This window comes from Etheostoma spectabile, chromosome 22 (genome assembly GCF_008692095.1).
Source record: "Etheostoma spectabile isolate EspeVRDwgs_2016 chromosome 22, UIUC_Espe_1.0, whole genome shotgun sequence".
Classification (NCBI taxonomy): Eukaryota; Metazoa; Chordata; class Actinopteri; order Perciformes; family Percidae; genus Etheostoma; species Etheostoma spectabile.
This window is the reverse complement of record NC_045754.1, coordinates 11,035,324-11,048,443: the sequence shown is the minus strand read 5'-3', so window position 1 is coordinate 11,048,443 and position 13,120 is coordinate 11,035,324. Positions and strand designations below refer to the sequence as shown.

The following is a 13,120-nucleotide window of genomic DNA, read 5'->3' as shown; positions in this document are numbered from 1 at the left end:
CACACACACACACACACACACACACACACACACACACACACACACACATGACTAACAGACAAATGTGAGTTGTGCTGTATGAGAAGATGACTACTCTTATGCACCTTAATTGCTGACTAAAGTACTGTATGAGTTTCTGTCTGTAAGAAGGCAAGCTACTTCCTCCACCCAGGAACTCCAACCTCACAGCTTCCCAAGCCTGAAAGACAAACAGTCAGAAAATGAATGATTTTTTTCTGAATTTCTGAATCAGAAAATGTATGAATTGACAATTCATACATTTTCTGTCCTATGAAGATCATAGTTTTTTTATGGATTTTGTATTTTAATGACTTTGTTCTATAAAATTCCACTGTCCAAAGCACATTTACCTGCAGGTGTTGAAACCTGATGAGCCCACAACGGAGGGTTACAATGCAGAGTCTGTTCAGATGGTAAAGCACAGAGGACAGGACAGGCAATTCCAGGTCCGGGAAAAGGTCGAGTACCTCTGATTCACTAACTCCATTATGGCTGGCACACACAAGGCACAGTATCTAAGGAGAGACAAAGAAAACAAGCGCATATTGCTTAGCTACGTAGCAAAAGAACAAGGACAAGATCCAGGACAATATACATATAGAGTGTTTATCTGTGTAACTGTTAGGCCAAAGTAAACCAGACAGACATTTTGCAAACAATCTGATATTTCTAACTAATATATTACTATATCATGAGAACACAACATGGGGACAAGGTTAGGTTTGCAACAAACACTTGCTATTAAACCCAATAATGGTACAAAATCTTATGTTTAAGTGGAGAGATGTTATTGTTATATTTTCTGGACGTAGGTCACCTCTCTCATAATGTGTTGCTCTCTGTCTGTGTTAAGGGAGTTCAGCATCATCTTCAGTGCCAGACGGTAGAGTGACATGGTGTCCTGGCACTGTAGACACTGCTCCAGGCACTTTTCCAGTGACCAACCTGCTATGCTGCTGGGCAGTATCAAAACACAGCATTTAATCCAATCAACAAAATGTAAAACATATGTAGCCACACATTTATAAACATCAGAATTAAGACTGGCAGACCACTTAAAACCCAGATAATGCGTGTTTAAGGCCTGTTATGGAATTCATTAATTTTACCAAAGCTCTTTTTGTTTCATTTACATACATAAATACATACATTTAGAATAGTGAAACAAGATGTAGCTAACCTGATCATCATTCTTGCCAGTAGTGTGACATACAATGCATTGCAGGTTGTTGCAGATCGACTGTGCCTTTCCAGTTTCTTCTCCTGGTACAAAGATGCAACATTCAAGTGTGGCATTCTCCCAAAAAAAACATATTGCTTCCAACAATTACAAATTTCTTTCCACACTTTCAAATCTCTTTAGAGATTTTAAAAAGAGGGATGATAACTGACCTGGTCCTTGGTAAGTTTGAGATCCATGCTCTGGCACTCTGCATTAACAATGCTCTTGACCTCTCTGGGACTCAGTGGGTCTAAATGGAGTGTGGGCCATAACCTAAACAGACATGGTCCCAAAATTACAAATTGCAATACTACAGGAGCATATTGGTGATATATATACAGTGGTGTGAAAAAGTGTTTGCCCCCTTCCTCATTTCCTGTTCCTTGCCAATGTTTTTCACACTTAATGTGGTCGGAACATCAAACCAATTTAAACAAGTCAAGGACAACACAAGTAAACACAAAATGCAATTTGTAAATGAAGGTGTTTTTTATTAAGGTGAAAAAAAATCCAAACCATCATGGCCCTGTGTGAAAAAGTGATTGCCCCCTAACCTAATAACTGGTTGGGCCACCCTTAGCACAACAACTGCAACCAACGTTTGCGATAACGTGCAATGAGGTTTTTACAGCGTCCTGGAGGAATTTTGGCCCACTCATCTTTGCAGAATTTCCTAATTCAGTTACATTAGAGGGTTTTCGAGCAGAACGGCGTTTTTAAGGTCATAGCACAACATCTCAATAGGATTCAGGTCAGGACTTGGCTAGCCACTGCAAAGTCTTCATTTTGTTTTTCTTCAGCCTTCGGTGGTGGACTTGGCGTGTGTTTTAGGATCATTGTCCTGCTGCAGAACCCAAGTTCGTTTCAGCTTGAGTACACAAACAGATGGTCGGACATTCTCCTTCAGGATCTCTTGGTAGACACAGAATTCATAGTTCCTTTTATCACGGCAATCTTCCAGGTCCGAAGCAGCAAAACAGCCCCAGACCATCACACTACCACCACCATATTTTACTGTTGGTATAATGTTTCTTTTATGAAATGCAGTGTTCCTTCTACGCCGATATACTTGGACACACACCTTCCAAAGAGTTCCACTTTTGTCTCATCGGTCCACAGAATGTTTCCCAAAGTCTTGGGGATCATCAAATGTGTTGTGGGGAAATGAGACGAGCTTTGATGTTCTTTTTGTCTCAGCATGGTTTTGCTTCCTTGGAACTCTGCCATGCAGGCCATTTTTGCCCGTCTTTTTGATGTCAGTGCGCTGACCTTAACTGAGGCAAGTGAGGCCTGCAGTTCTTTGGACATTGTTGTGGGGTCTTTTGTGAACTCGTGGTAGTCGTCGCTGCGCTCTTGGGGTAATTTTGGGCGGCCGGCCACTCCTGGGAAGGTTCACCACTGTTCCATGTCTTCGCCATTTGGTGATTGGCTCTCACTGTGGTTCGCTGGATTCCCAAAGCTTTGGAAATGGCTTTATAACCCTTTCCAGACTGATAGATCTCATTACTTTCTTTCTCAATTGTTCCTGAATTTCTTTGGGTCTCGGCATGATGTGTAGCTTTTAAGGATCTTTCTCGGGACCATCTGTCAAGCGCTCCTATTTAGTGATGCCTTGATGTGAACAGGTGTGGCAAAAATCATGCCTGGGTGTGGCAAGAGAAATTGAACTCAGGTGTGGACAACCACAGATAGTATGTTTTAACAAGGGGGCAATCACTTTTTCACACAGGGCATGGTGGTTTGGATTTTTTTTCACCTTAATAATAACAACCTTCATTTACAAATTGCATTTGTGTTTACTTGTGTTGTCCTTGACTATTGTTTTAATTGGGTTGATGTTCCGAAACTCTTAAGTGTGACAAACATGCAAAGGAACAGGAAATGAGGAAGGGGGCAAACACTTTTTCACACCACTGTATACCACTGCATGACAAATAGAAAAACATATATAAATAAATAAATGAATAGCATTTTGATCCAAAACAATACATAAAAAGTAAATTGGCCAGGATATTTAGAATTTAGAAGTTGTGTCTCACCTCCAAGCTTGAGGACATGTCTCTACATTGACGGACACCACCACTCTGACATTGACAGGGAGAGGGTCAATCAGCCACTTCATGTTTCTTTCTGCTTGCTGAAAAAAGGAGAACAACTTTTAATGCTGTTATTCAGAAAAAAAATAAAACATTATTCCAAAGGCGACCAAACCATGTACAGTATACTTCTATACCTGTATTTGGTCAATGGAGTCAATGATAATGATAATGTTTCCTTGATGGCGTGCTGATAGTCTTTCAAGCCAGCGAGGAAACTCTTCTAAGATCTTACTGGGCTCCATGGACAGGCCAGAAATAGACCAGAAGTGCTGCAGCAGCTTTGTGACAACAGAGAGAAACAAATCTCCACAGTTATTCATTAAGACTGAGTGTCTTCACTGGAAGTAAGCCTTTGGATGAGCCATTGAAAGTAACTGCTTACTTTGACCGTGAGGCGTTTGATAATGAGAACCGGCTCTGAGCTTGTGGAAAGTGGGCGACCAACAAAATGATAAAGGAACAAGGTGTTGGGGGACTGCTTCTGCAGCTGCTCAATCCTGAAAAGGAATAAAGAACAAAGATTAGACAAACTGTACTTCATATCCTGTTCTGTGATGACACATTGAACTATTTTTTAAAGATTATTTTTGGGCATTTTTAGGCCTTTATTGACATAGGGCTGCTTGTTGGAGTCAAACCCTGGCACCCCACACTGCACTATTAAAAATAACTTACATATATACTAACTATGTGCAATAGTTAGTTGAAGTGAAAAACAGGTCTAAAGTGTTAAATTATAAGAACTACTTAACATACCTCAAAAGCATACAAAGTTGCAATGGTCACTTAATAGTTTAAGTTAAAAAGAGACTAGTCGGGGGACATATTACACTTAACTGAATGACTAAATTCTCACCATTTGGAGAGCAGGAGAGACTTTCCTGAGCCTGGACCACCAGACACCAGCAGAGGAGGGGTAGGAGGGGGAGCAGCTATCATGTCATTCAAACGATCTATATACTGCGGAGGACGTCAGATACAACAGAGATTTAGACAGACTAGAGAACAAAGTATTAAACTGGTTGACAAGATTGAAGGCAGGGTTGGTAATGTTGAAAAGCTAGCAAGATTAGAAAGTAGCATCTCTTCGGGCCTCTACTAACCCCTCTCCCTGCCCTCGGGGCTCTAACCCACACAGGGTCTCACCCCCCAACCTAACATTTCCCTTTCTCTTTATTCTTCTTGAAAAATCCTTCTCCTTGATACATTGTGTCAGTGCAGGGAGCGACAGTTCTTCTGTTGACGTCCTTTTTCCCACTGCAGATCGCGCAAACCCATGACTACACCTTTGTTTTCTCGGTATCTCTGTTTGGAGATAAAACTACTTTTTCACTAAGTTTGTTACGGTGTTCGTTATTTCTGGGTGCATTTTGTTCCAGCACACCTTGCACATGTTTTATCACTAACAGGAAACAGAGAAACAAGGTCAAGATGGCTTAAGGCCTTTTACTAATATTCTACAAAATATATTCATCGATATCCACCCTACCTTCTGGAAGCCTAACTGGGAGGTGGTGCTGCTACGGGCCTGCTGGTAGGACTCAATCTGTTCCTGCTCGTCATGCAGGTCCCACAGCACATCTGAGTCTTCCTCGTGTCCCTCCTCTATCCCAGAGTCCTTAGAGTCAACATCTTCTCCTTGAATAGCCAGCAACTCCTATATGGAGAGGGTATAAGTGAAAGTTAAACATTTCAGGGACAGAAGGGATGAACATAAAGCACTATACACACAACACACTTAAATTGATAAAAAAAAGACTAATGTTGCTGACAGTCTGTACCTGTTTGATGACTTTCTCAAGTTGAGAATAAATCAGTTCAGCCCCCTCCTCTGCAGAACCACTATGATCCACCACCTGGGTTAGTGTTCAAAACATGTAAGCACAAGCACTGTGTATCATCCAGCAATCACGAAAATACAGAATGTCAATTTTAAAAGGCAATAAACACACAACTTCTGCCTTTTGCTTAAAACTAATAGTGGAGTCATACAGTTAAAGTAATCTGCATAAAGACTATTAATGAAAAAGCACATACATATTCTCATAAAATAAATGTCATACCCATTGATAGAATGCACTTTATAGAATGATCTAACCATGGATACTTTGTGAAATATCTCCTTCTCCCCTTTATCCTATTTTGCCTTGTTCATATATTTTTGGCACATGCAAACCTTGACTTTAGCAGCCTTGTCTGCAGCATTGACCCTTTCTAGCAGTTGCCTAGTGGGTCCAGTCAAATTGTGATCTTCTTCAGTCCTGAGGTAGAGCACTAGTGGATGGCCATCTGGATTCTGCACAAAAGCCTCCTCACAATCTTCCACCACAGAGCTACACACATGCATGAGTATCAGAAGACATTTTCCAAATTAATAAACATGATATTGTACAATCTTAACTACATAAAGATATCCTAGAGAGGATAGGTATAGGACTTTCTGTACCTGGTGACAGTAGATTTGACAAGAAGCACACACACAGAGCTCCTTTCAATCTCCTGCTTGCGCTCCACAGCATAAGAGGCAGCATTCTCCTCTGGAAAGCAGACATTCAAGTAGAAATGGCCAAGACCCTCACACATTCTCCGTAACACAGGAGAGTGTTTCTGTAATCAAAACATGAAGCAAAGATTTACCAGGCAAGGGTTGATGTCAGTTCTCTACCAGGTTGACTCACAATGGCTTTCTAGGAGTCGGACATTTAGACTAGCATTGAGTTGAAACTAATTTCCTGTAGATTCAAGGTAATCTAAGACTAAATGCGGTTCTAAATAAACCTATATATGTATGTAAACTTCAGTTTTAATGTTGCTTGTCAATAGAGACACAATTATTATTATTTCAGCAATGTTCCAGGGAAGACCAACGAGCACCAAAGAGCAAGCGCCTCTGTAATGTTTTTTTGTTTTTTTTAAACGCCCATGAACATGGTAAACAGTGAGCAACAATATCCCATGAAAATAGAATATTTATAGTTTGTTTATTACATTGCCCATCTAACCAACCTTTATAAAGACATCAAGCTCTGCTTTGGTCTCCTGGGTAAAGATCAGGAAGCAGCGCACTGTGTTACTCCATAAGGCCTGGGGTACATGAGGGGAGACCTGAAGCAGACTGGCCACTGCAGCATCCCAGTCATCTAACACAAACACACACGAGAAAAGTTACAAGATAAACACATGAAGAGATAAGTAAATGCATACTTCAAAGGCTACATGTACACAATAGATAAGCACCTATTAAGAAAGTTATAATAGGTAGGTAATATATGTAGAGGTCTATTGTTCTATAAAAAATGTATTTATTTTTTCAGTGCAAACATGTTTGCCTACATATAATGATACCTCTCTATTTTCTATAGAGTTATTGGTTTACTTACCTCTGCTCACATTTGCAAAGGGTCCCTCCACATCTATCAAACTGTGGGCAAACTCCGGTCCCCTGAATGTCTGTTGCAACTGCATCATGCTACCCATAGAGGGCTCACTTCCCAGCACACCACCAGACCAGTACTCACACTGTGTCCCTGCAGCTGAAGGCATACAGTAAATAAACAATACAATGTTTTGAAGATTTGATCATACAAACACAACCTTAGATTTTGTATTCTAATGGCAACTGGTAGGACAGATGGATGAATAAAACAAAGGTCCCAACATAGCCTAGATTTCTGGGTCTTACCAGTAACCGTGGTTTGGTTGTCATCTGAGTCTGAATCATTGAGGTCATAGACCTGAATGCCCTGAGCTTGCAACTGTTGCAGTTTGGCCTCCAAGTCCCTCTTGGCGCGCAGGAGATCCTGAATCTCCTTTTCTTTTGTCTCCCGGAAAATCTGGTGGTCATTGAGCTAATAGGTTAGAGCTGCAATCATGACTACTGGAGAGAATTCTCCACAGTAACACATGTGATGAGCTTTACCTTAAACTGTCGTTTTACTTTGTCCCTGTCATGTTCAAAGGTGGCAGCCCTTTCCATAGCTTGATACTTTGCCTCAAGAGCACTCTCTTTTTCTCTAAGGATCTTCTGGTAGGTCTTCTGCAGAGCCTATTGTCACAATGAAGATGAACATCATAATAAGCCTGTTAAAACATCCATTAACATTAAATGTTGTAGCCTTAAGCGTGTGCTTTAATAAGTAGGTAGTCTCTGGATCTCAGTAGTCTCCTGTTAATTCAACTTACCTGTAGCTCAGCCCTCAGCCTCTTGTTCTCCTCATCCAGCTTAGACTCCTTCTTTTGCATGGATGCGATCTCATTATTTTTACTGACGCGAAAGATTTCATACTCTTTACGGAGTCTTTCATACTCAGCAGCATACTCTAGATCCACAGAACCTGTGGATTTAAAACTGGCCCCAATCACCCGGGGTCCTCTGCGAAAGGAACTGCGCAGGAGTCGGGCTTTGGGCTTGACCTCAACTGGGATCTCACAGGCTTCCCCTCCTTCACCTCCATATCCATCCTCAATTACCTCTCCTGGGCTGACCAAAGAGGATGCGGTGCCCATGGTGGCAGCCTAAGCTGAAAAAAAGTGATCAGCCTTTTCGGATGCCCATAGCAGATCCTGTGCGATGACAGACAAGACAGGGATTAGTAACGTTAGTGAAAAGTTTTCTAGGCTGTGGGAAGTGATTGATTAGCATGTCTGTGTCCTTATTTGGTGTCTCCGTGCTGTATCACAAATGCAAAACAGCCAACGTTAGCCACAGTCAGTGTAACGTTATGGTTAGTGCCACAGAGCTAACTTGTTTTCTAATAAAGCAACAGCTCTTACGACAACTATTTCAGAGGAGCGCCTCAGCAACTGAAAGCTAACGTTACGTTACGTGTTTTCACTTAACGTTAACTTAACGTTAACTTTCATCTAGCCTTTTAGCCATTCCTATCCGCCAATAAGAAGAAAAACAATATTGGTTAGCTAGCTAACGTAACATTTCCGAAATAGCTGTTCAAAACGCTCGTTGCGACATGTATTGATGTCTTTTTAAAATCTGAAGGTATATCACAATCACTTTTGTACATATTTTATCTTCTATAGAATACTGACTCAAAACTGAAGTCTTCAGTAAAACATTAAAACTACGTTGAACAAACAAGAATGCACTCACGGTCCGCTCCCTTCACAGCTTTTCCAGCTTCTTCCTGGCTGCCTTGGTAACAGGTCATTATACGGGTGCTCGCACATGTCAAACTAGGTAAAGTCAATTTTCTACGGTAACTGCACATGCCACTCGGCAGGTTTAGTATAAAGCCAATCATTATGCCATAATTATATATATACACTACCGGTCAGAAGTTTGGGGTCACTTAGAAATTTCCATTGCCTCTCCATTAAGACAGATACCAGCTGAGATCAGTTGCATTGTTTTTAACCAGGGCAGCAGTTTTCAGATTATTATGTGCTTACATAATTGCAAAGCGTTCTCCAATGTTTTTCAAGTTAGTTTTTTAAAATGATATCAGATTAGTAAACAGAAGTGCCTGGATGATTGGAGGAATGTTTGCATAAGGCTAATGTAGATATTGTATTAAGATCCCCCCAGCCAAACCCCCCCCCCCCGTCGATCATCTGGTAGCTGTCTATCATGGAGTGGAATAGAAATTTGTAAGTGACCCCAAACTTTTGACCGGTAGTGTATATATACAGTATATACACATATACAGTACATATATATATATACAGTAAATATATATATGTATATGTTTATATAGTAACAACAATAGCTACTTCACATTGCAAATTGTCAAATATTTTTATGAAATTATATAGGTTATATTAAAGTCACTTGTGTCATGGACAATGGTTTGTCCTGCATAACCGTTTTTGAAAGGGCTACGGCCTGTGTTGAGTAGCCTAGTATGTGAGTTATAATAAATCCTGAACTTTAACTTGTGCCACCATGTCTCGGAGTTGCTGACATTCCTTGATAACTAAGGTGACTTCCTCAAAACGTTTAGTGATCTAAATGTAGAAATTAAATGATGTCACTGTTTGATCACATTTTTTATGTAACATCTACTGTAGCCTACAGTGGAAGCTAATGTTTATGTTACCATAACAAATAATCAAGATAAATTTGACATCCAATTACGTGATGTTTTTGCTCTTAAATGATCAAGTGTCACACAGACCAAAATATTTGAAAGATTAGAAGGTTACCTTCCATGCTGTGCTGAGGACTTTTATGTGCAGATTAATGTGCTGATTAACATTAAAGAGTCAAAGAATACAATTTGAACTGCCTTAACCAACCCTGCACTTGGTGATACCACATGTACTCTGGAAACACTGGACAAGCATGTGTACCTGTTTTAATGATTGTGCATAGCTATTTGTATGTCTCTATGTATGTTTTGTACTTTCCCCTTATTTAACATGTGGTATACAGTTTGTGTGTATCCCTCTTGTAATTTGAATGTGTACTTTTTTATCTGGACCTTGAGTCTGTAAAATAAGTATATTATATATAATATAGATTTATTATGGCTGCCGTTTAGGAAATAATATAATATATGAAGTTTATCCATCTGAATATATGGAATGAAAGTCTGAATATGGAAGAACGTCTGAATATATGGAATGAAAGTCTGAATTAGAATGAAACGTCGAATATTGAATGAAAGTCTGAATATATTGAATGAAGTCTGAATATATGGAGAGTCTGAATATATGGAATGAACGTCTGAATATATGACATGAAAGCTGAATATATGGAATGAAAGTCTGAATATATGGATAAAGTTGAATATATGGAATAAAGTCTGAATATATGGAATGAGTCTGATATATGGAATGAAGGAATTATGGAAAAATTGGAATACATTGACAGAAATGTCACCAAGGGATAACCTTTCTGAAATCACTGGATTTACAAATGGCATCGGCTGAAATAGTCAATACTTTGTTGAACTGCAGGGTTTTTTTGCAACAACTGGTCATACTCCAAACGACACAAACAGTTTGGAAATTAGATAGCGTCCCTGTGAGGATCATATTTCCATATTGCGACATTCTTGTGCTTATAAGCAATCCTGTTCAACAAAACGTTGCCGAAAGAACATTATGCATCATTCTTGAAGGAATTTATGAGTCTCTTTGGGAGATGTCGGCAGAAGTAACACTTCAACTGGAAGCTAATGGTGTGGGCACTGGATACGGGTACCAGTATTTTGGCGTACATGCATTTGCCAGAGTGTTATAATCTCTTCATTGCTCAAAATAGCTGACACTAGATTCCTAGCGATTCATCATAGCGTCCACATTTGTTACATCCTGATTAATCAGACAACACACAGATGGCGCCAGCGCCGTAATGACGTCAGCTTTATTCATATATTCAGACTTTCATCCATATATTCAGACTTTCATTCCATATATTCAGACTTTCTTCAATATATAGATTCATTCCATATATTCAGACTTTCATTCCATAATTCAGACTTCTTTCCTATATTCAGAGGATAAACTTATATATATAATATTATTCCTAAACGGATGCCATATATGTAGATATATATATATATATATATATATATATATATATATATATATATATATATATTCATGTGATCTACAAAGGCTCTATAAACAGCATGTTTCAAACTGCACTGACCCCCTCAGATGATATCTGGTAAATAGGAGGGATATTCTTATTTTGTATATGCAGTAGGGCTATTTCATTATTTTGTATCCTTAGAAATCCATGAATATGTTAGGCAGAGGTTGAATGCATTCATCACGTCTAAACACATATAGACATTATCCAAAAAAGGAATTGCTTGAAAATATTTATTGTCCACGTAATATTTGTTGCCCATTGATCATCTTCTTCTTTTACAGAACAGCTTAAGCAATTCGTCCCTGTATGCACGGTTCAGGAAAAAATACATCACTGGATCCAGTACACCATTAACACAAGTCAGTGCAGATGTGATCCGATTGGCTCTTCCTAGTGACTCCCGGCTTGCCGCAGACATATGGCCATGACTGTGACTTTCAATGTATATTACCCTGCTCACATGGTAGGGCACAAATGCAAACAGGAAGTTCAGTACAATGAGGATGATCATTCTTACAGCTTTGTGCTTCAGTGGTTGTCCCTGTTGTTTCACTGCCCTTAGTTTCAGCAGAATCAGTATGTAGGAAACCATTATGGAAGTGAAAGGAAGAATAAATGCCACAACAGTGGAAACTAAAGCTGTGGGAGATGTCTTCTCTAGATAAAGCTTGTTGCAGATGCCAGTTGAGTTGTTTGTCATGTTCTTTTTAGAAAAAAGTATAGGACTCATAGACACAATAACTGTCACCCAAAGTATGCCAACAACTACCTTTGCATACATAGCTTTCCTAACTGACCGTGATTTTATGGGTAGAACCACAGCCAAAAATCTGTCCAGGCTGATGAAACTCATTAAGTATAGGCTACAGTACATGTTAAGGTAAAATAGGAAGCCTGCTAGTTGACAGAGGACATGTCCAAACGGCCAGTGGCTGTCAGATAGGTGGTAAACTATACGCATGGGTAAAATAAGGATGTAAGAGATGTCTGCTACCGATAGCTGCATCAGGAAGACCTTCGATGGAGACGTGCTGTGCTGGTGAAAGAAGGCCCACAGAGCCAAGGCATTCCCAGGCACAGCAATGATGAAAATCAGCATGTAAAATGTGGAAAATATAATGTTCTCTTGATGGGGGTCACTGCCATAGAAGTGCTGTATCTCCTTCTCAGAGATGTTCATTGTTGTTGTTGTGGAGAGGATAAGCCTGTTGCAGTATAGACACAAATAACCTGTTATGATGATAGTCTAGTCAAGTGATTCAGCAAATCATACATCGTTATATCCTAAAAACCTCAGAACACAAGGTTTGTGTGTGACAAAAAGATGACTTGTTTGATGTCAGAAAATATCAACCCATGTGTAAATGAGGCTTAGAAAGAGGAACTGTCCTTACAAGGCTTTAGCCAGTGTTGCAATATACACAGTTAATATTTCAATAATCTAACACCAGAAAATTATTAAAAGCAGATAAACTACTTTTAAAAGAAACTCTCAATAGAAAGGAAAAAACTATTTCAGAGTCATACAACACAATTTGCATTACTGCACATTACATTCAGAATGTAAACGTGTTTTATTGAATTCTGATACATTTGTATAAACAAGTGAAAAACATGTTTCCGTTTTTATGGCAAACAATATCTGAAAGTTGTACTTCACCTAGCTGTACATTGATGTGATTAACTGCAAAACCCACCATTCAGTGCAATTAGTTGGAGTATCACCAAGTACACCAATGTAAACATATTGACACTACCCTCTAAACCCCAGTTTTAAAAATTTGATTTTAAACACGATTTTCCAAACACAACCAAAAGCTCTGTGGCGGTTAATAAAATAAATAAATGTTTTAAGCCGTTTAAATGCTAAAACTTACAGAATGGTGTGACACGCTGCATAGCACCACTAATCTTTGTCATCGAATCTTGTTATCCAGTAAGAGATAACAAGATTATAAGAATAAATTTAGGGTATATAGCCCTCACATGTTCCACTGTGCCGATAATTGTTAATATAATTCATATTCCTATTCTTACCTTTAACCGAAGAGATACAGAATGCCAAATTCTTCTATATATGTACCGTCAGTGGGAAACACTAGTGTGAGAAGAGACAGGTGAAGTGGAAGTCAGAACTGAAGAACTGCTCTTTTGTGTGGTGCGTGTCTATTTTCACATTTACACACACACACACACACACACACACACACACACACACAC

At 39.3% G+C, this 13,120-nt stretch overlaps 2 protein-coding genes across 3 annotated transcripts in view; both read right to left on the bottom strand.

Moving 5' to 3' along the window:
- Nucleotides 1-8,513, bottom strand: part of nphp3 (nephronophthisis 3) — a 12,503-nt gene extending 3,990 nt beyond the window's left edge. The window contains exons 1-19 of one of the 2 annotated variants that reach the window (XM_032504044.1): nt 8,450-8,513; nt 7,525-7,905; nt 7,262-7,387; nt 7,025-7,175; nt 6,723-6,875; nt 6,349-6,482; nt 5,789-5,949; nt 5,519-5,675; nt 5,124-5,198; nt 4,832-4,999; nt 4,199-4,302; nt 3,725-3,839; nt 3,477-3,620; nt 3,283-3,380; nt 1,414-1,516; nt 1,202-1,284; nt 839-977; nt 372-536; nt 105-199 (exon numbers count right to left, since the gene is read on the bottom strand). In XM_032504044.1, coding sequence (XP_032359935.1) covers nt 105-199; nt 372-536; nt 839-977; nt 1,202-1,284; nt 1,414-1,516; nt 3,283-3,380; nt 3,477-3,620; nt 3,725-3,839; nt 4,199-4,302; nt 4,832-4,999; nt 5,124-5,198; nt 5,519-5,675; nt 5,789-5,949; nt 6,349-6,482; nt 6,723-6,875; nt 7,025-7,175; nt 7,262-7,387; nt 7,525-7,848 — 2,495 coding nt within the window. In that variant the 5' untranslated portion in view covers nt 7,849-7,905; nt 8,450-8,513. Of the gene's footprint in view, nt 1-104; nt 200-371; nt 537-838; nt 978-1,201; nt 1,285-1,413; nt 1,517-3,282; nt 3,381-3,476; nt 3,621-3,724; nt 3,840-4,198; nt 4,303-4,831; nt 5,000-5,123; nt 5,199-5,518; nt 5,676-5,788; nt 5,950-6,348; nt 6,483-6,722; nt 6,876-7,024; nt 7,176-7,261; nt 7,388-7,524; nt 7,906-8,449 lie in introns of those variants that run through there. The other variant, XM_032504045.1, reaches the window with a different exon arrangement.
- A 2,603-nt stretch (nt 8,514-11,116) lies between these two features.
- On the bottom strand, nt 11,117-13,076 carry LOC116672300 (uracil nucleotide/cysteinyl leukotriene receptor). The gene is made up of 2 exons (XM_032504053.1): nt 12,938-13,076; nt 11,117-12,105 (listed from the first exon to the last, which is right to left on the bottom strand). The coding sequence occupies exon 2, from the start codon at nt 12,078-12,080 to the stop codon at nt 11,163-11,165; it is 918 nt and encodes a 305-aa protein (XP_032359944.1). The 5' UTR covers nt 12,081-12,105; nt 12,938-13,076; the 3' UTR covers nt 11,117-11,162.
- Nucleotides 13,077-13,120: the final 44 nt, after the last annotated feature.